The sequence below is a fragment of the Pollachius pollachius genome (assembly GCF_949987615.1).
Source record: "Pollachius pollachius genome assembly, chromosome: 11".
Taxonomy (NCBI): Eukaryota; Metazoa; Chordata; class Actinopteri; order Gadiformes; family Gadidae; genus Pollachius; species Pollachius pollachius.
Window position 1 is genome coordinate 1519614 of NC_136944.1, and position 23537 is coordinate 1543150.

The 23537-nt window shown below is 47.0% G+C and overlaps 1 protein-coding gene across 1 annotated transcript in view; it reads right to left on the reverse strand.

Moving 5' to 3' along the window:
* Window positions 1–23152, reverse strand: part of LOC307082173 (RNA binding protein fox-1 homolog 1-like) — a gene marked incomplete at its 5' end in the record, with an annotated part of 32802 nt that extends 9650 nt beyond the window's left edge. Inside the window, 9 exons of the mRNA XM_079745654.1 lie at window positions 7234–7298; window positions 7959–7998; window positions 9452–9584; window positions 10147–10191; window positions 10449–10509; window positions 16657–16749; window positions 18666–18719; window positions 19844–19984; window positions 23075–23152. Coding sequence (XP_079601780.1) covers window positions 7234–7298; window positions 7959–7998; window positions 9452–9584; window positions 10147–10191; window positions 10449–10509; window positions 16657–16749; window positions 18666–18719; window positions 19844–19984; window positions 23075–23152 — 710 coding nt within the window. The remainder of the gene's footprint in view (window positions 1–7233; window positions 7299–7958; window positions 7999–9451; window positions 9585–10146; window positions 10192–10448; window positions 10510–16656; window positions 16750–18665; window positions 18720–19843; window positions 19985–23074) is intronic.
* Window positions 23153–23537: the final 385 nt, after the last annotated feature.

A 23537-nucleotide genomic window follows, 5' to 3' on the forward strand; every position in this document is an offset into this window, starting at 1 on the left:
CCTCACTAACACCTGCACCACAGGGCCTCCTGACTAACACCAGCACCACAGGACCTCCTCACTAACACCAGCACCACAGGGCCTCCTCACTAACACCAGCACCACAGGACCTCCTCACTAACACCACAGGGCCTCCTCACTAACACCACAGGGCCTCCTCACTAACACCAGCACCACAGGACCTCCTCACTAACACCATAGGGCCTCCTCACTAACACCAGCACCACAGGGCCTCCTCACTAACACCAGCACCACAGGGCCTCCTCACTAACACCACAGGGCCTCCTCACTAATACCAGCACCACAGGGCCTCCTCACTAACACCAGCACCACAGGGCCTCCTCACTAACACCAGCACCACAGGGCCTCCTCACTAACACCAGCACCACAGGACCTCCTCACTAACACCAGCACCACAGGGCCTCCTCACTAACACCATAGGGCCTCCTCACTAACACCAGCACCACAGGGCCTCCTCACTAACACCAGCACCACAGTCCACCTCCTGAGGCAGAGGGAGCAAAGGCCCAGTGATGGAGTTGTGTCGTTCCAGAGGCCCAGTGATTGAGTTGTGTTGTTCTATAGGCCCAGTGATGGAGTTGTGTTGTTCCAGAGTTCACCTCCTGTAGGCAAGGACTCACACTATCTTCCCCTACCTCCATTCCCCTAGCAACTTTGATAACAGCCAATCAGAGAGGCCGGGGCCTTGTGCCTATAAATGAGCTGATTTGCACAGCGGCCCAGTGGCTGCAGAGATTAGAAGCTAATCCTGATTCGTTTTGGACATTGTTATTCAGTGTACAGTCAAATTCCCCCTGCCACCGCCTCCGCACTCAGCGTTTGACCTGCCTTATCTCCCCGAGCAGAGTCAGACCGTCACTTCTGTGTGTGTGCACACACATACACACACACACGCACGCATGCACACACACACTCACATGAACACACACACAGCGAGGAATGGCAATCAATTTGGAGGGACTGCACATCTGAAAATATTGCAAATATCGTCATTAAATATGTTTACAAACATGACAATCAGACTAATACCAAACCAATGGGTTGAAAAGCTGATCTTATTGTGCACATCAACAAAACACCATCAGACCATTGTTGCACTTTATAAAAAAAAATACAATTTGCTAATACACTAATGTCAGTTTAGTGTTACACCAAACGCCTTAGGGGCATTTAGAGTATAGGCCTTTCACCGTCACACTGTGTGGTGAACCTCGCTCAACACTGTGTGGTGAACCCCGCTCACCACACAGTGGTGAACCCCGCTCAACACTGTGTGGCGAACCCCGCTCACAACACAGTGGCGAACCCCGCTCACCACACAGTGGTGAACGTGTCCTGTCAGTGTGTTCCTCGTCTGCCTCACGCGGCTGGGGGCCAGGAGCTCCCAGGAAGGTGAACATCTCTTGTGTTTGAGTCTCTAACCCTCAGGACTCTGTTCGGACCTACGATGGAACCAGAGGAGCTAAGAACAGAGGTCTGCACTCAAACAGGAGAGGGACCGAGACAAGGAGACCACCTGACCAGAACAGCATCAAACATTTACTAATGGTGTTCCAGTTTACTAATGGTGTCCATGTTAACTGAGGTAATGGTGTCCATGTTAGCTGAGGTTATGGTGTCCATGTTAGCTGAGGTTATGGTGTCCATGTTAGCTTAGGAAATGGAGAGAATAATCTTTTGGGGGCCTTTTGAAAAACGGCTATTAAATTGATTGGGGTACATGAGTTATCTTTTAATTAGCCTGGAGTCATAGCTAAGTCAGACCTAGTGCTGAGGTGGTGAGAGGGAGAGGGAGAGCGAGAGCGAGAGCGAGAGAGAGAGAGAGAGAGAGAGAGAGAGAGAGAGAGAGAGAGGGAGGGGTGGTTCATTCAGAGAGCCCTCTAAAAGAGAGAGAGAGAGAGAGAGAGAGGGGGGGGGGGGGGGGGGGGGAGTTGGTGGTTCATTCAGAGAGCCCTCTCTGAGAGGGGGTGAATAATGGACCAAATAAGACAGAGTTCTACAAGTTCTGTGCAATTACGCTCCAGCGCTCACTAATTTATCATAAATGATTCATTGTGTTATGAATGTTATTAAAGAAGAGGTGGAGGTTGGGTTAGTTCAAGACAATGGAATACACATCTGTCTGGCTGGCTGCTCCTCAGAAGTTCACTCTCCTCAAGGGATCACTCTCCTCAAGAGATCACTCTCCTCAGAAGATCATCAGGAGATCACTCTCCTCAAGAGATCACTCTCCTCAGAAGATCATCAGGAGATCACTCTCCTCAAGAGATCACTCTCCCCAGGAGTTCTCTCCTCCTCAGGGGTATGAGGGTTGATACATCCTCAGGAGGAGCTGGAGACCAGTGAGGAACCGTCCACGGAGAAGGCTGAGGACACGTCCTTCACATCAATCAAACTGAGCTGTCGCTGTGATGTGAGGGGACATTCACTGGCCACTGCCCTGGTCATGTGACCCACGGCCATGTGACCCCTGCCTGCCCTTGCTCTCAATATACGCCACACATTCAATCAGCTTGAAGGAACAGGAAAATGTTTGAGAAGACATTTAGAAAAGCAAGTGCTGTGTAACTGAGGTGGTGAGAGGGAGAGGGAGAGCGAGAGAGAGAGAGAGAGAGAGAGAGAGTATGAGGGGCCGCCTGGGACAGACTTCACACACTATTATACTCCTTTTACATGTATGTATGAGTGTATTGTCGTGTATGTGAGAGAGTACAGTAGTGTATGTGAGAGAGTATAGTTGGGTATGTGAGAGAGTATAGTAGTGTGTCTGAGAGAGTTTGCCTGAAACGGAAGTGAGTTTGATTCCTCAGTTCCTGATTGGCTGACAGAAGAGGCGGTAGCTTCTGGCATTTCACTCTTGAATCTCCAGCGATGATGTTATGCTGCGTTCACACCAAAAAATGACTTAGTCGCTTGTTCGCGAGGCCGCCTGAGTTTGAGAGAGGCTTCCTCTTGTGACCGCCAATTCATTCTCAACCATGTCTCTACGTGTTGTGGAAGTACCAGAGACGTCAGAAAAAACGACGCAGTCGTTTAAGATTCATAATATCACCCGTTCTATAAAATATTCTAATCTAGAAACCTCCGGGAGCTCCGGCGTGAGTCCAGGAGCTCTATATCTAAATAATATACGATGATATAATATATAGATATCTTTATAATATAATATTGTAGCGTCACAGGGTTTGGGAGATGGGGGCGGGCCTTAGCAGGGGAGCTCTCGTGGGGATTCGGCTTCGTAGGATTTGTTGTGGTTACCGGCGTGGTCGTGGTTACCGGTCTTGTGTGTGTTCCAACGTTTTTTTAGTGGTGGTATCTAATAAATCGCTGTCTAAGCAATACTTCATTCACTGCCTCTTCCGTGGTCATTACAATTGAACCACGGCATGGAGGAGAAAGGGTGTTGTTGACGTTTGCGGACTCCCGGAGCTCCTCCGGCGGGGACCGGGAGCTCAGCTCCGGGGGCCGGCGGGACCTCCTGCACCTCCTCGCCGGAGGAGCTCTGGGAGTCTGCAAACGGCAACAATCCCTTTCTCCTCCATGTCGTGGTTTAATCTGGACTTCAGATTGATGTGGAAGGACCAGAGACGTCCGAGAACCTGACGCAGTCGTTAAGATTCATGATATCATCCGGAGAAAAAAAATGATGAATCCTAAACGATTGGGTCGTTTTTTCTGACGTCTTCTGGTACTCCCACAACACGTAGAGACCGGCCATAGTTGAGAATGAATTGGCGGTCACAAGAGAAAGCCTCTCTCAAACTCAGGCGACCACGCGAACAAGCGACCAAATATGTTTTTGGTGCGAACGCAGCATAACAACATAACCAGAATCACTGGAAATTCCAGAGTGAGATAACAGCACAGTATTTTGAGCGCCAGAAACTACCGCCTCTTCTGTCAGCCAATAAGGAACTGAGGAATCAAACTCACTTCCGTTTCATTCAAACTCTATTCCGTTTCATTCAAACTTACTTCCGTTTCATTTAAACTCACTTTCGTTTCATTCAAACTCACTTTCGTTTCATTCAAACTCACTTTCGTTTCATTCAAACTCTCTCACACACTACTATACTCTCTCACACACACTACTATATTCTCTTGCATAAACATCTATACTCTCACACACACACTACTATACTTTCACATACACTACTATTCTCCCTCACACACACTACTATATTCTCTTGCATAAACCACTATACTCTCACACACACTACTATATTATCTTGCATAAACAACTATACTCTCTCACATACACTACTATACTCTCTCACATACCCAACTACTGTGCAAACAGCAACATACCCAACTACCCACACTACTATACTCAATGGCGGCTGGTGGTTTTTAAAGTGAGGGAGGAAGGACTGCGCGCTTGGTTGCCATTGGCCTGCTTGCACTGACAGTGGCCTATTGTGGCATAAGTATGGGACACTGGAGTTGTTTCAGGGTGTTTTGGTGAACTACAAAATAGCAGGAAGGGATAATTATGTGAATTCATACAAATCCACCAGTGGCAGCATTGTACTTTGAAAGCTGGTGGGCAGCATGTCTTGGACTACAAGGGCAGAAGGAAAGGATGCAAAGCCAATTAGTCAAATCAGGCCTACTCTTGATTTGTAAAACTAAATAAAAAAATCTGGGCCTATCATTGGGCGTATTTTTGCCCTCAATGACTGAAGCTATTGGTTGTAATTTGGCTATGTTTATTTTCAGCTACAATTGTTTTAAGAAAAAAAAAGAAACAATACCAAAAGTGATGCCATTTAAAATGCATCATGCTCTGAATCACACTTTACACAATATCAAACAGAACGGTCAGAGTAACAATTAAAAGAACAAAAATAACATTATTTCACAACTATTTACATGGGCTGTAAGCCTAACATTGTTTGAAGCAAATGTGGATGTTAATCAGGGCCGGCGCTGGCCGTTTCGGTGCCCTAGGCGACTCTGCATTAATTGTGCCCTGGACAGGACTTCCGAGCAGGGGGGAGCGCCGGCCCTGAGTGATAGAGGGATTATCAGTCTGCGTCACTCTACGTCACTCCCCGCTCTACGCGCATGACGTTGGCAGAAAGAGACGAGAGCGACAAGAGACGCAATCATGTCTTGTTGTGCGGTTGGTTGCACAAACCCCTCTAATAAGACTGATTACCCCATTAATTCAACTTCTTGCTTGCCAACATAATAAAACAAATCAAATACTTTAATAATCATGCTTTTTCTTATTCGTATTGCATGCTTATTAAATATATACTCTGTTTGAGTTCATCTCCCTCAAAAAGTAGTCCTCTTTAATTAGGATCGATCAAACATGTTTTTGACACCTCGACAGGCATTATCCCGCTTATACCATGGTCACTTGCCAAGGAAAAGAAATCACGATCATTCATTTATATTTTCATGCGTTTTACAATCCAAATATAACGTTTTTCACGTAAATATGACGGACCGTACCTACGACTTGGCAACAGGAGGTATTCTAGTCCGCTGAGCTATGAGCCAGAGAGCTAACGTTATGGACTGTACATATTTAAAATTCAAAATTCGTCCCAGTCTTTATACCACAGATACTCTAGGGTCTATAGCATATAACCGCATAGTCTGATTACAGTTTAATTCATTTTTCACAATTTACCAGCTCTCGTTTTGAAGAATAATCACCGCGCCATTCGTTTCAATGGGAATCGCGACGGCCTATACTTTCAACATAAAGTGTACATATTTATAGATCGAAATTCGTCCCAGCCCTTATACCACAGATACTATATGATCTATAGCATATTACTGCATTTTCTGATTACAGTTTAATGTAAAATTAAGCTGACAAAATCACTAATTAACACCGCAACTGCAAATTAACCACACGGAGATAACCTTGGCAACCGGTCAAACAAATTTTCTTTCTTTCTTTCTGCGCTCACATCCGCCGTGTTTATAAACAAATGATCCCTCTATAGGTTATATAATTAAGATAAAACAACGGTGGGCCTCTTCATAACTAATTTATATATTTTTGTAATTTAATAATGTAGCATTTTTTTTTCTTTTTTTTTTTTACAAACCTTAATTTTTGGTGCCCTTCCAGGTACTTGGTGCCCTACGCACTCTGCGTATAGGGAGCGGCGGGCCTGATGTTAATGGATGTTTCAGAATGTTGGTCATGGTGTTAAGCCAATTAAGACTGAGGGACTTCATTTATCGATCAAGTCAACCCTTCTCGCGCCCTCCGCAGCTCGGCCCCAGGCGGCCCTGCCCGGCCGCGGGCTCCGCCGACCGGCCGCGGGCAGCTCTGCCCTGCCGCGGGCTCCACAGCCCGGCCGCGGGCTCCACAGCCCGGCCGCGGGCTACGGAAACGTCAATAAGCGAACAGAGCCGCACTGTAACGCAACGAACAGTAGCGCACCACTCGGTGGAAATGAGGCATTCGACTGTGAGTGGGATCATTGGTTCTTGTAGCATAGACTTGAGGGGATAAACCCTCCTCCTGCTTATTGGTTCATTGTGCAACAAGGGCTTCAGCCTATTCGTGAATAGACGTAGGCGGGATCCAGATCCCTTAGCTAGTCACACCCACTCAGAGGAGGACTTTCCTCCTCTCTCCCATTGAACCCCATGTTATTCACCGGCCGCCTACACTTTCGTGGAAATGAATGGGAGTCAATGGAGGCTGAGGAAGGAACGTCCTCTCTGAAGTAATTGTCAATAGGCGATAGGGGGTGCTAATGTCCATTTACCCAGGGAAACGATCATAACATATACAAAGGCATTAAAGTAATCATATTTAAGGGCATCAATTCATTATAGTAGTCCGGACAATTTACATTTTTTATTCTTAACAATTAAGGAGGATCTTCCTCCCTCTCCTCACTGGAGAAGCCTCCATTGACTATACTTTCTCACATACACTACTATTCTCTCTCACATACACTTCTATACTCTCTCACATACACTACCATACTCTCTCACATACACTACTATACACTCTCACATACACTACTATACACTGTCATACATACATGTAAAAGGAGTATAATAATGTGTGTGTATGAGTATACTGGTGTATATACAAGATTATAATAGTGTGTGTAAGACCAAGTATGAATTCTGTCCCAGGCGGCCACTCATAAGAGAGAGAGAGAGAGAGAGAGAGAGAGAGAGAGAGAGAGAGAGAGAGAGAGAGAGAGAGAGAGCTGCCTATCTCACCTGTCACTGTAAGCAGCAGCTGTGGCAGCAGTAGGCTGGGCGTATCTGTAGGCCGTGTACCCGCCCTAAGGGAATGTGTACATACATGAACACTCAGGGAACGGAATACAAGAGTCAGTACACAAACCTCCAATATACAAAAATATACAGTCATGTATATCATATGACAGATCATCATCAGAAATAGTGTGCAAACAGCAAGACCGGGATCGTAGATTGTATTAGTTGCAATGCAATGACAAATATGTGTCCTGAAGCATGGGCAAAAGCGAGAGCGGAGAGAGAGAGAGAGAGAGAGAGAGAGAGAGAGAGAGAGAGAGAGAGAGAGAGAGAGAGAGAGAGAGAGAGAGAGAGAGAGAGAGAGAGAGAGAGAGAGAGAGAGAGAGAGGATGTCTGGTCCAGTAGAGGCTAATGAGGGTCTGCTCTGATGCCCTTAAACCAGCAGCACAGCGTAGTGTCAGTACCCTGCAGCCTGCTAGGAGGACACACACACACACACACACACACATGAATCCATGCTACGGCCATGTGTTGTGAGTTGCAATTATTAATAATAATAATTTATTGTACTTATTAAGGGTTAGCTTTCTTTTTCGAGGTGCTTTAAATGGTGTGTGTTGGGGGGGGGGGTTCCCATTGGGTTTGATGATGTGAGGAGGGTTGTCGTGGCGATGGCAGCAGCGTAGGGGTTGGGCGCAGCATGCATTGACATTGTTAATACTTACATAAAGATCTGCCCCATAAAATCCATCCTGGTAAACGACACTGCAACCAACAAACAGAACACTGGTATTAGTGCATGTTCATGTGCATGAGTGCTGGGCTAGCCACCAACCCCCGATCAGCCAGAGGGTGAGTCCAATCAGAGAGGAGAACAAAACATGGGGGCGGAGCTCAAACATGTGATGGTCTGATTGGGCTGGACAACATGGGGGTGGAGCTAGGTAAATGTTGGCTGAAGTTGAAATGATCTCATCACATTTACCCTTTCATACGTCGACGGCGGTGTCAACCATGCAATCCCTCAGCCTACGACCTGAGCTAGGAGGAGCAGCTAGGAGGAGCAGCTAGGAGCAGCAGGAGATCAAACCAGCAACACTCTGGCTGTCCTCCTGAGCCACTGGTCCATGAGAGGAGGGAGGAGGAGGGACATAGGACATCAGTCATTAGCCCTTCCTCCGACCAGTCATTAGCCTTTCTTGCTATCTTTGATAAGCAATCACAGGTCAAAGGTCAAGGTCCCTGGGTAGCCCCCCCCGGGTGTATCGCTGGAGGCGGCTGTGAGCAGAGCGACTCCGAGGCCCCTTGTTGCGACCACATGGTCCCCTGATCTCGGTTATTGAGACACGTCGCATCAGCTCTTCAATAAGATCAAGAAACGAACGGCACAATACAGCCTGTCTTCAGCTGGCTGACAGACACACACACACACACTAACACACACACTTACACAGACAGACAGACACTTGTGTTGTTTGTGTGTGTGTGTTTATGTCTGTGTGTGTGTGTGACTTTATTTACGACACACACACACCTTACGACACACACACAACGTACGACAAACACACACACACACCATGCGACATACACACACACGCACACCGTGCGACACAAACACACAGAAACACACTGTACGACACACACACATACCGTGCCACATAAACACACACAGAAACACCGTACCACATACACACACACAGCGTACGATATACACACACACACACACACAATGTACGACACATACACACACGCCATGCGACACACACACAAAAACACACCGTACGACACACACACATACCGTAGCATATAAACACACACACACACCGTACTACATGCACACACCGTACTACATGCACTCACACACACACATACACCGTACGACTGGTTGGAGCTTAGGTCTCATCCACATGGGCGAAAGCAATCTTTTCCCTCCGTTTTCCTTTGATGCGTTTGAGGAATATCTTCGTAAAGACGGACTCATTGCGAAAACACAACGAGCTGTAGAAACGTTGTAGAACATATTTATTTTCTCTTATCCACATAGGGACCTGTTTTCAAAAAAGTGTTTTGGGGCACGAATCCATCTGGACAGTCGGCCCAAACTCACAAGACTTCTGCGTTTTCCCCAAAAATGGCTTCCGTGTGGACGGGGCCTTAGACAACGACAGACCCACAACCACAACAATGCAGTAAGGCCCAAAGGGGGGGGGGGTCTCACCCTCCGTAGGCGGGGATATGAGGGGGGGGGGCGGCGGCCCTGAAGGCGTTGTAGACGGTCCGCCCCCGGCCCCGCAGGTTGGCTCCTCTGAACGCTGCCGCCGCAGTGGCTGCTGGGTAGGGGAAGCCTGGGACTGGAGAGACGGGGGGGGGGGGTTAATAGTATATACTACACCTGAACAATTCAAAAATAAACTACATCACACTTTTTGCCAGGATTTATTTGTTTTTTAGCGTTGTTTTTTTCGATTTTTTTTTCCGTTTTTTGATAGCGTATCAATCAAATTGCGCCATTTTAGGAGGTTCACGTGTAGCATATACTAGACATACATATAGAAAGGAGGCAAAGGACAAGAGAGAACAGTGCTAATATATGTGTGTGTGTGTATTAACTCCTGTAGCACCTCTTTGCCAGCATGTGGACCAGCCCCTGTCTGGAACCCGCGTCTGTTGGCCGTTCCCGATGCAGCACCATTCCCCCACACCTCCCCTGATCCCCTGGCAGTGTCTCCTTTCCTTGACCCTGTTTTATGTACGTTCTTTGATGCCTTTTTATGTACGTTCTCTGGGCATATATATATAGGCAAAATCTATAATATAATACATCACCAGCTCACCATCTTTTTCTTTCATTATAAAATGTAAAGTATTTCTTCATCTAGTTCCTGCAAGTGGAACGTAAAAATTTGTCTTTACCTGCATAGAACTCTGGACTGTAGACCACTGGGTTTAGCTTCCAGCCTGGAGAGAGAGAGAGAGAGAGAGAGAGAGAGAGAGAGAGAGAGAGAGAGAGAGAGAGAGAGAGAGAGAGAGAGAGAGAGAGAGAGAATACACATACTTTTAATGTGCTATAAAACATTTGAAGGACAGTTTTGTTCAACATCACTCGTGTGTTTTGTATTAAAAAAATTCAGAAGAATAATTGAGTACATTCAGGTTTACTTCAAAACATGGAAGTAATGAAGTGAATCCTCCCAGACAGCGTTGGGGCATCTCACCGTTTGCATAGGGGCTGACCGTCTTCTTGTTGGTCATGACCCGGGCCGTCGCATTGTTCACCTGAGGAGACAGCATGCTGTGAGGACGGACACTCAGGGAGTCAGGCTCCATGCACGTCTCCAGGGGCCCAGGGACGACTCCAAGGGCCCTAGGGACGACTTCTATAAGGACATCTCCTAGAGGTAAGTCTCCTAGAGGGAGATCTCCTAGAGGGATGTCTCCTAGGGGCCAAAGGACGACTCCTAGGGCCCGAGGGACGTCTCCTAGGGGCCAAAGGATGAATCCTAGAGGGACGTCTCCTAGGGCCCAAGGGACGACTCCTAGGGGCAGAGGGTCGTCTCTTAGGGGCCGAGGGATGACTCCTAGAGGGAAGTCTCCTAGAGGCCGAGGGAAGTCTCGTAGGGGCCAATGAACGACTCCTAGAGGGACGTCTCCTAGGGAGACGTCTCCTAGAGGCCGAGGGAAGTCTCTTAGGGGCCAATGAACGACTCCTAGAGGGACGTCTCCTAGGGGGACGTCTCCTGCGGCCTAGGGAAGTCTCTTAGGGGCCAATGAACAACTCCTAGAGGGACGTCTCCTAGGGGGACATCTCCTAGAGGCCGAGGGACGTCTCCTTAGGGCCGAGAGGCAACTCCTAGAAGGACACCTCCTAGATGGACGTTTCCTGGAGGGACATTTCCTAGAGGGACGAGGTCTCCCAAGGCCCCAGGGTTCTGAGCTGCTGCTCAGAACGTGAGCAGCAGCTCTCATTGGTTGTTACTCAGCAACACGTCCACAGAGAAACAAAACAAGCAAAATCTATTTTCTTTGCTATTTAGTTTTTAACAGTTTATAAACGGCATGCTTCCACCCTTTGAGTGACACATCAGAGAGATTAAACCAATGCGATGGAAGATGAAGAGATGGAAACGAAAAGATGTGAACGCTGATGTTATGATGAATGCACCTTTGGGTGTTTGGAGGAAAGACACAGGAAGAGAAAGGAAATATCATCAAGAGACAATGTCCATTATGCATGTCCTATCTGAGACCAAGCCACATCTGCATTCACACTCAGAACATCAGCCTTCCCAACGTGAATCAAAGGGATGAAGAGAAGCAGAAGAAACAGGACCGGACCAGAGACCGGGTCAGAGCACATGGAGCGAATCATTCATTCAACTGATCAACCAATTAAATCATTCCAGCTTCAAACCATGTGCTTAGGAGGGGTATCTAAGATCATTTACATTTACATTTACATTTAGGGCATTTAGCAGACGCTTTTATCCAAAGCGACTTACAATAAGTGCATTTGTTACAATAAGTACATTTGTCATAAGAAGTGAAACAATATATCGCTGTCGGTACAGTAAAGATGTTCATTGAACCAAGTGCAAGCATTACAATCGCTAGGCTAACCCATTCCCCGTGTAAAGCAACGATAGCAGCTACTGTAGATGCTACACAATTAAGTACCTTGAATAAGTGCAATGTACAAGTGCCAGGAAGTACAACATTCAATGGTGGCTGTGCATTGGTCTATGCAGAGTCGAGATGAACTCTGAACAGGTGAGTTTTGAGTCTTTTGCGGAAGCTGGTGAGCGACTCTGCGGTCCTGACATCGGTAGGGAGCTCGTTCCACCACTGAGGTCCCAAAACAAAAAAAAGTTGTGACTTCGCTGATCGACCTTTGCTGGCTTTTAGCGATGGCGGTACCAGACGTCCAGCTGAGGTAGTTGAACGGAGGGATCGAGCTGGGGTGTGTGGCTTTACTAATGCTTGGAGGTAGGCAGGGGCAGTTCCATCGACTGCCTTGTATGCCAGTACCATCATCTTGAATCTGATGCAAGCTATTACAGGGAGCCAGTGGAGGTCTCGGAAGAGGGGGGTTACATGTGAACAGGTCAGGGTTGATCAGGGTTGCAAAGTCTTCAGGGATGATCAACAAAAGAACAGAAAGAACAGGGAGACAGACGTCCACACCAGGAGCGTCCCTATCAATTGAAAACATTCGGGGCTGTAGCCCAGAAGTTAGAGTCCTTTTAAAACTTTCTCCTCCGAGAAAATTTGAAAATCGGGCTGATGAACATGAAATTGTAACGTAGTTTGAGAAGTAAAGGAAAGACCAATCGTCATGTCTGACTCACGTCGGGGCAGGCCTACTGGGTAGGTTAATGTTTACGTTAAGGATAGGGAAGTGCACCACATACACCAGCAGCCAAAATGAGACATTAGAAAAGCCTGTAGCCAAATAGTCATGCGCCTACCCGATGTCAAGTGGACTGGGTTGAGTTCACTCTGCGGGTCTCCTGAATCTGTGCAAACTAGAGCAGCACTAAACCGCAATATCGACGTGCTGGGCTATGCATAGAGAATCAAATTTGCGTAATTTTGCAACAAATTATTCTAAACCTGCCCATAAATGTCCAAGTCAGAATTTAGCGTTTTTCACTGGCTACAATATTGCATCGGTCAGTTGTCAAATTTGCTGAACAAAATGTTAAACTTCAATAATTGTTCATAGTCAACTTATATAGTCCATTTATTTAAGCTCTCAACAGCATAGCCATACAGCTTCGCCACATCGGCGGGAAAACACGGCACACGCAAAGTACATCCATGGAACCAGCCGTAAAAACCAGTCTGCATGAATCGTATGACAACTGGATGGCAGGGGATGCGGACAAGGAATACACCGCAGGGGGGAACATGAGAGCCCCAGCTCGCCGCATACTAGTAGCCTGGGTGCTTAAAGCGTGGAACAAGCTGGATACGGAGCGGGTAAAAAACTCCTTAAAAGTGTGTGTGTGTGTGTGTGTGTGTGTGTGTGTGTGTGTGTGTGTGTGTGTGTGTGTGTGTGTGTGTGTGGCGTGCGTGCGTGTTCAGGCTTTATTCGATTGCCTGGTAAATATGTACGGTAATATTATTCATACTGGATTAAATAATACATTTGATAGTATTTCCCATCTTTGCTGAGCAAGAGTTTTGTTCGAAGTTCAGTGATAGAAAAAAATAAAAGCCTGGGCTATTGAAGTTTTACGGTACCACTATCATGCACCTACCCGATGTCAAGTGGACCGGGTTGAATTCACTGCGTGTCTCTCTTCTTACATCCATCTTACCAAAGATATTTTATTACTGTCCTTCTCAACACACTCTGATCTCATTAAAAGGCTAGCAGCACGAAACACCATCAGCGATGAAATGCGCTATGCAGTGTTGTGCCTGAACGCGTTCATTGAACGATAGGTCATGAACTCGTTCATATTTTGGGCGAACGTGAACTGAACGTACTGTATTACTGCCTGATGAACATTACTGTGAACTCGTTCATTCTGGTGTCTGTGAACGGCACGCTCACTTGGTGTAACTTCTGTGGCAACCCCACGCCGGAGGACTGGGAGGAAACCAGTCAACGCACGGAACAGCGCCCCCTCCATGGACAAGTAGTGCAAGGGAGATACATCCCTTCCAACACGGCTGGAACCGCCCTGCAATCAAGCAGGCACAGACGATCAGGGGGAGTGAGATCACCTGGGGGAAGGCGGCGGCAGGAGGGCATTAAAGGCCGAGCACACGGCAGTCAAGGTACGAGACGCAGGGGTGAGACTGACATGATGTTGTCCTGACCTATGGAATACTTTCCCCCAGGAATAGCGAAAGGACGCCGGGAGCAGCATCCACGCCGGACACCAGGACGGGCCCGGCCGGAGACCCTACCCCCCCCCCCCCCCCTTTTCCCCATAGCGGAAGTAACCTTGGTTGATTTATGATTTTCCTTATTCCCCTGAGCGGTCCTCCAATAAAAACCCTCGTTCCGACACCAGGCTTGCGCATACTTTATTGGGGAGCACAGCCCCCGACCACCGGGTTTGCCACACTTCGTTCAATATGGGGGTTATTTGTTTATCAACACAGCGGATGCGCGCGCAGCTCGCCATGTTGTTTGACCGGTTGCCATGGTAATCTCCGTGTGATTAATTTGCCGTTGCGGGGTTGCCAGTTTACTGTTACATTAAACTGTAATCGGAAAACGCGGTTATATGCTATAGACCCTATAGTATCTGTCGTATAAAGGCTGGGACGAATTTCAAATTATAAATATGTACACTTTATTTTGAAAGTATAGACCGGCGCAATTCCCATTGAAACGAATGGCGCGGTGATTATTCTTCAAAACGAGAGCTGTTAAATTGTGGAAAATGAATTAAACTGTAATTTGACAAGGCGGTTATATGCTTTAGACCCTAGAGTATCTGTGGTATAAAGGCTGAGACGAATTTCGAATTATAAATATGTACAATCCATAATGTTAGCTCTCTGGCTCATAGCTCAGCGGATTAGAATACCTCATAGAATCATTGCTTGTTGGCCGGAAACGGAAAGGGGGGCTGTTCACGTTTGGTTGTAGTCTTTTCGCTCGGTTCTCCGTCTCATCAGTAGGGCTAGAACCGAGCGAAAAGTCTACAACCAAACGTGAACACCCCCCTTTCCGTTTCCGGCCAACGAGCAATGAGTCTTACAACATAAATCAATGGGATTTACAAAATGCGCTAAATGTGCAATAAAACACGATAGCGACTGTATTTCGCTACGATACTTGATTCAACCACTCTATTTCATCCTAGACAAACCACAAAGGGGGCTCAATGTTCAAAATAACAGAAAAAACGAATAGCTCATAGCAACATATTGAAAAAAAGAACTATGAACTAGTTCATTTTTTGGAACTGTGAACTTAGTTAAAAATTTTGAATTATGAACGTTTAACTGAACTAGTTCATTTAAAAGTTTGTGAACTGAACTTTGAACTAGTTCACATAGAAACTGAACTTTCCCAACACTGGCGCTATGCAGAGAAGAAAGAATAGCGAAGTTGAATTTTTGTGAAGTTATTCTAAATCTGCGCATGTATAGACACTTCAGAATTTTGTTGTTTTCACTCACTACAATGTTGCATCTGTGGCTGCTGGTAATTCAACCACAAAGAAGTAAACTCTGCGGGGCTATTTTCAGCATTATGTTTTTGTTTTTTTTGACGGCACCGCGATCCGGGGCTATAACCAAAAGATCCGGGGCTATAGCCTCGAATGCCCAGGTCTAACAACGCGCCCGGTCCACACGCTCACAGAGCGAGAGACAAGGTGCAGACTGGTTCTCACTCCTCTCTCGCTCTCAGCTCACAGAGTGCTCAAACACACGTCGGCACGACGGAAAACATACACATGTGTTTATAAACCAAATCATATGGCATGAACCCAGCCACAATCCATAAGAACAAAAACAGTCAAACGTGGCAAAGCTTCACGGGGGGAGGAGGTGCTGGCAGGAAGGCTCACTTCACACTTACCATTCCCAAGCCTTTATGTTATTTTGGCCTTGCCCACTTGTTTGCCTACTGTAACCATGGTAACTGTGTTGAGTGGGTGAAGAGGGTGGGGGCGCTATACAAGCTAATGTTGGATGAAACGGTGGAAAAGTGGGAGATGAGAAAGGGATGAGCAGCATCTTACTCAGGCGGAAAAATAATTCTAGATGTATTCAGTATTTCAGCTCTCAACAGACACACTGACAGAGCTCACAGGTTGGGTCAGATAAAACAGTCATCGCTTTCTGCTTATTCTCATCAAAACATAGACATTTCCTTTGGAATGTTGCTTGAGAATCTGCTGCTGAAACCGAAATATGAGAGTAAAGAGTCAGCATGAGGACAAGAGAGATTCAGTGGTTGATTTCCGTTCAGAGTGAGCCTGAGAGACATACTAACATGTCCTTAAGAGGAAAGGTTTCTCATTGGATTCATTCTCCTGTTTTTAAGCATTAGCAAACTTTAATCTCTTTTCGAAGAAAGTCCCTCAAATGTGTATTTTAATCATTTCTTCGGGGACCGGGTTCAGGAGCCGCAACTCTCTCTGGGGGGTTAGATTTATGAGTTATTGCACAGTACAGTCCAGACAGTATTGGATGTTAATGTTAACAGGGGACATGTTGCACTGAGCCGCTGGTTTGAGTTGCAGGTGGGTCGAGGTTCTCAACACCACGATGTCACTGAAGTGTGCTTTTGATGCCGTAAAGCACACACAAACAAACACAAATATACACACACATATACATTCAAACGCACACATACAAACACACAAATATACACCCAAACACACACACACACACACACACACACACACACACACACACACAGCAGTCAAAAGGGGTAAAAAAAAGACCCACCTCTATTTTGCGTCCCTCGACCACGGTGGCGTGCAGCCTCTCCCGGGCGCGGTCTGCATCGGCGATGAGTTCAAAGGTCACGAAACCGAAGCCCTGAGGGACGGATCACAGAGGGACGGACCACAGAGGGACCGACCACAGAGGGACCACAGAGGGACGGATCACAGAGGGACGGACCACAGAGGGACCACAGAGGGACGGATCACAGAGGGACCGACCACAGAGGGACGGACCACAGGGGGACCACAGAGGGACGGATCACAGAGGGACGGATCACAGAGGGACGGACCACAGGGGGACCACAGAGGGACGGATCACAGAGGGACGGACCACAGAGGGACGGACCACAGAGGGACCACAGAGGGACGGATCACAGAGGGACGGATCACAGAGGGACCAAAGAGGGACGGATCACAGAGGGACGGATCACAGAGGGACCAAAGAGGGACGGGACCACAGAGGGACCACAGAGGGACCACAGAGGGACCACAGAGGGACGGGACCACAGAGGGACCACAGAGGGACCACAGAGGGACGGGACCACAGAGGGACCACAGAGGGACCACAGAGGGACCACAGAGTGACCAAAGAGGGATGTGACCACAGAGGGACTGGGTGAGGTAACCTTCAGACCAGTTCACCCAGAACATCAAACTGGGTTACCAAAGTCCTTCTGAGAACTTCTTGACCAATAGGCCGATTACAATTCATTTTAAGATTTTAGAACTCATGAAAACATTGGAATAAAATTGCTTAACATGTCCTGCCTTGGAAAGATAATCCTAAACTAGAAGATAGAACCAGGATAATCCTAAACTAGAAGATGGAACCAGGATAATCCTAAACTAGAATATGGAATCAGGATAATCCTAAACATGAAGATAGAAAAAGGATAATCCTAAACTAGAAGATAGAACCAGGATAATCCTGAACAAGAAGATATAACCAGGATAATCCTAAACTAGAATATGAAACCAGGATAATCCTGGACAAGAAGATAGAACCAGGATAATCCTAAACTAGAAGATAGAACCAGGATAATCCCTAGGTTCTACTTAGGGCTCAGATCAGACACGTAACGACAGAAGATCACTAAAGAAGTCCGGTCAACTGCGACTTTTACTTCAAACATTGTAATCAGATTAATAATAATATTACTTTTAATAAGTAATCAGGGTTCTAAATTAACTTTTTTGATTACCAGCCAATTTGGCTGGTAATTTTCTAAAGTTACCAGCCAATCAGAATTTCCACTAGCCAAATTTTTTCCGGTTCATTTTCCCATTTAATCCTGAAGCTCTCCTGACGACTCCAGGCACTCTCATGGTCCTTTACAGCCTCGACTTCAAAATTATTCGTTCCCAAACACGCAATTGTTTGTTTTGTTTTTTTCTTTTGCGTACATGCGGCAGTCCTTACAAAACATAACGATATTTTCGTGATCAAACACAAGCAATTCACGACCCGTCAGCCATTTGGAATTGAACTTTTTTTTTTGCGTTTTGCACGCATTGTTGTTTATATTCTCAATCTCATCCCCTGCCTCCTTCCTCTTATCGCCCCCAGACGTCTGTCCAACCAACCAACGCCGCATTTAGTTTAAGTTTAGGCTACTTTTTAATTTACTTTAGCTAGCTCTCTCCCTTCTTTTGATAGTTTCTGCTCCGTTGATTAATTTTTCTTCTTCGTGTTTTCTGTTTCCATGGTTTCTTGCGCTGGTTGGTTGCACTGCCTGAGCACAGCCAATGGTCGTCTTATACGTCATCACGTAGCATCACGACAGTGTTCATGGTAAATTAAGTCAGTACTTCCCAGGGAGCAAGAACAGTAGAGCGGCTCTGACTGACATGATTGCCTCATGCATCACCGGCCAAACTGGCTAGTAAGTTTGTATTAACACCCCTCAAAATGATTTTTAACCCACATTTTGCGGGTTGGCGGGTGTTAATTTAGAACTCTGAGTGTAATTACATGACAGCTAGGTTCAGACACAGAGGAGGGATTCTTACCTTGGAGCCGCGCTCGTTAAAGATGATTTCCACATCTAAGATTTTGCCAAATTGCTGAAACCGAAAAAGAAAGGAAAAAAGACAATAAGTGAATAATATATGGAAACATATATGGTGGCTCCTAGGGGAAACATTTATGGTGTGTTCCCGAATCCTCGGACACCAGCCTTCCGAGTTGCACTTTTGACGTAATTTCCGGTCTCGGAGCATTTATAGCATTTCTGTTCGTCTTAAGCCTCTTTAGCAAACCAGCCAGAAAACAAACAACACAACATTGCATTATATTGCACGCACAGCATGACCGTGCAATGCATAAATTGGTGACCGGAATAAAGTAGCAATGTAATCAAGTGTGTAAAAGCATTTAAAATCAACATTAAAATGACCAACGTGGTACAAATACAAAGAAAAGAAATCTCTTCACGGGCGCAGCCATTTTTGCTCTGAGCGTCATAACTGTTCTCGGTCTACTCTCAGAATCCCGAGAGATGAAGACAAAAAGGGGCCGTGCCTCCAAGAAATGCCGCAAGAAAGCTGTGAGATTTCCCGACTTCCGAATCGGAAGGCTGGCATCCGAGGATTCAGGAACACACTATTGGAGGAGGCCCCTATAGGAAACACTAAGAGGGGGCACCTAGAGGAAACACTTAGAGGGGCCCTCTAGAGGAAACACTTAGAGGGGCCCTCTAGAGGAAACACTTAGAGGGGCCCTCTAGAGGAAACACTTAGAGGGGCCCTCTAGAGGAAACACTTAGAGGGGGCCCCTAGAGGAAACACTTAGAGGGGGCCCCTAGAGGAAACACTTAGAGGGGCCCTCTAGAGGAAACACTTAGAGGGGCCCTCTAGAGGAAACACTTAGAGGGGCCCTCTAGAGGAAACACTTAGAGTGGGCCCGTAGAGGAAACACTTAGAGGGGGCCCCTAGAGGAAACACTTAGAGGGGCCCTCTAGAGGAAACACTTAGAGGGGCCCTCTAGAGGAAACACTTAGAGGGGCCCTCTAGAGGAAACACTTAGAGGGGGCCCCTAGAGGAAACACTTAGAGGGGGCCCCTAGAGGAAACACTTAGAGGGGGCCCCTAGAGGAAACACTTAAAGGCGGCCCCTCAGGTCGATGAAAAGTGTTGTTAGACCAGCGGCCCCCACCTGGAGGTCAGAGGTCACTAGGGGCTTGTACTCACGCCAAACATCTGCCTGAGATCGGGGTCCCTGAACCTGAAGGGGATGTTGGAGACGTGGAGCCTCTTTGGCGGAGCCTTACAGTCGCTGCTCTCCGAGGGGGTCTGGGTGTGGAGGTCCGACGGCAGCGCCTCCTCTGTCTGCTGCAGGGGGAGCACAGTACCAGGGATTAGACCAGGGAACCATACAGTACCAGGGATTAGACCAGGGAACCACACAGTACCAGGGATTAGACCAGGGAACCATACAGTACCAGGGATTAGACCAGGGAACCACACAGTACCAGGGATTAGACCAGGGAACCACACAGTACCAGGGATTAGGCCAGGGAACCACAAAGTACCAGGGATTAGACCAGGGATTAGACAAGGGAAACACACAGTACCATGGATTAGATCAGGGATTAGACCAGGGAACAACAAACTGTACAAGGAATTAGACCAGGGAACCAGAGAGTACCAGGGATTAGACCAGGGAACCACACAGTACCAGGGATTAGACCAGGGAACCACACAGTACCAGGGATTAGACCAGGGAACCACAGACTACCAGGGATTCGACCAAGGAACCACACTGTACCAGGGAATAGACCAGGGAACCACACAGTACCAGGGATTAGACCGACCAGGGAACCACACAGTACCACGGACAAGACCAGGGAACAAAACAGTAGCAGGGATAAAATCAGGGATAAAACCAGGGATTAGACCAGGGAACAACACAGTACCAGGGATTAGACGAGGGAACAACACAGTACCAGGGATTTGACCAGGGATTAGACCAGGGAGCCATACAATACCAGGTATTATAAAGAGGAAGAACACATTACCAGGGATTAGACCAGGGAACAACACAGTACCAGGGATTAGACCAGGGAACAACACAGTATCAGGGGTAAAACCAGGCATTAGACCGGGGCACAAAACAGTACCAGGGATTAGACCAGGGATTAGACCAGGGAACTACACTGTACCAGGGATTAGACCAGGGAACCACACATACCAGGAATTAGACCAGGGAACAACACAGTACCAGGAATTAGACCAGGGATTAGACCAGGGAACTATACAGTACCAGAGATTAGACCAGGGATTAGACCAGGGAACAGCACAGTACAAGGGATTAGACCAGGGAACCACACAGTACCAGGGTTTAGACCAGGGAACAAGCAGGTAGTTCAATCCAAAGCACTGATGCAGAGACTGCAGTATGTTATCGGTTAAACTCGATTCAAAGATCATTTCGATAAAAATTAACTTTATAGTACCAAATTTAAATGTCACTTATTATAGACTCTATAATAAGTGACATTTGTATTTACATCCAAACCAGAACTGAGATGTAAACTTTTGAATATGGCCCTCCTGTTGTCCCTCTACATGGAAAATGTAAAATAATTATTCTATTCAACAGTAACAGTAAGGGCATTTAGTAACAGTAAATTCAAGAGTAAAAAAATCTGTGCTCCACATCTGACACCAGATCTGACAGCAGATTTGACACCAGAACTGTCACCCGATCTGGCACCAGATCTGGCACCAGATCCCTGTCCTTCCACATTTCACATGGAAGGAGGTTCTCTTTATGATATGTGTCTCAAACACTCCCATAAGGAGTCATCAGAACACGAGTGATATTGAAGATATTCCTAAACCATGATGGGGAAGGAGATGCTCTCCTCCACCTTCTAGAGTCTGGTAAACAAGGCGTTGCCATGGTTCTCCACATCACGCCCTCCTTCTCTTCTGCCTCAACTTAATGGAAACACTTTTTTAAAACTCACACAGCCCTGTGTCCTTTAAAACTTTAAAACTAGAAGTCTCCACTCGTAGAAATCCATTCGAAAATTTAACTAAATAATTACATTTCGATAAACAAGAAAATAGTGACGAGTCTTATTGCCTTAAAGGATAAAGAAGCGTGAATACATTCAGGTAAAAGTAAAATGCCAATTAAAAAGGCACAGAATGACTGGGAGAAAGATGGATGCTTTCTGACAGTCAAAGGTCAACTCAACTTATCAACGTGAAGCGTTTGATATACCTTTATAACTTTATCATACAATCACACACACACACACACACACACACACACAAAGAAAAAGACAGGGGCAACTACATTTCCAGAGTGCGGAGGGAGGGGTGTGAGCTCAATGAAGCCCGATGAGGTAATTCTTCTTGGATGATCCTGTACACACACACACACACACACACACACACACACACACACACACACACACACACACACACACACACACACACACACACACACACAACGACACACACACACACACACACACAACCACACCCACACACACACACACTTTGCAGGTTTAGAGACAGAGAGAAAATAATGAGAGAGACAGTGAGAGAAAGGGAGGAGAAAGAGAGAGAGAGCTGAACGAGAGACAAAAAAAAGTTCTGCAAATCACTGAACACTTGAGCGATTCATTACGTTTAAAAAGAACAGGAGGAACATAGAGAGGAAGAGAGAGAGAGAAATGGAGAGACAAGAGGGAGAAAGAGAGGTAGAGAGATAGGGAGACATAGAGGTAGGAAGGAGAGTGAGGAAGGAGAAGAAGCGGGAGAAGGTGAGGGAGAGGGAGAAGGAGAGGGAGAGAGAAAGAGAGAGGAAGGTAGGAAGGAGAAGGAGAGGGAGAGTGTAGAGTGTAAGAAAAGAAAGCAAACAAAAAGAGAGCTAAGAGAAGGGCTGGTGTGTGTGTGTGTGTGTATGTGTGTGTGTGTGTGTGTGTGTGTGTGTGTGTGTGTATGTGTGTGTGTGTGTGTGTGTGTGTGTGTGTATGTGTGTGTGTGGGTGGGTGTGTGACTTGGAGACAAAAAGGCTGACGTGGGTGGGGGGGTGATGAGATTTCCAGATGTACTTTTTTTCCCTCCCCCAGAGAGAGAGAGACACAGAGTGAGAGAGAGAGAGAGAGTTGTGTTTGGACCATAAGGAGCTGGAGTCGCTGTAGAGGCCGAGGGTTGCAGACTAAAAACGCAAGTATTAAAAACAACAACAGCAGAAACGGCTTAAAACTGCTTAATATACTGCACACACACACACACACACACACACACACACACACACACACACACACACACACACACACACACACACACACACACACACAAAGATTTAGATCAGCGTGTTGTGACCTCCGACCGAGCTAGATATCTATATCTATAGATCTTTAGATCTATAGATATAGATACGATGAGTAGGGAGCTGGTTACCGTGGCGATGCCGGCCACCACCCCGCCGGCTCTCTCCGGCGCCCCCGTGTCTCCGAGGCTCTGTGGCGGGGGGTACATGCTGAGCTCCCTCCCGGGCGACGGCCCCCCCACGTACTCTGGCTGCACCCCCGAGTGGGGGTGGGGGTGAGAGGTGGCGTACTCGGGGAGGGGGAGGCCGCCCTGGGACTGGGAGGGGGGTGCGTACTGGGCAGTGGGGTAGGCCTGGGCCATGGAGGGGTCCGGGGGGGCCGCTGCGTCCTGCGGACCCTGCGGACAGAGAGAGTTCAGAGGTCAGAGGTCAGCAGTCAGGGGCGTGGGGGCCAAAGCGTGGATCAGGTGATGATGCTTCAAATCATCGTAGGGGCGGTGGTGGTGTGGGGTCCCGGAAGCTGTGCGCCATTGATTCACACAGCAAATACACCATACCATGTGACACCAAAGACATACATGTGACACCATGTGA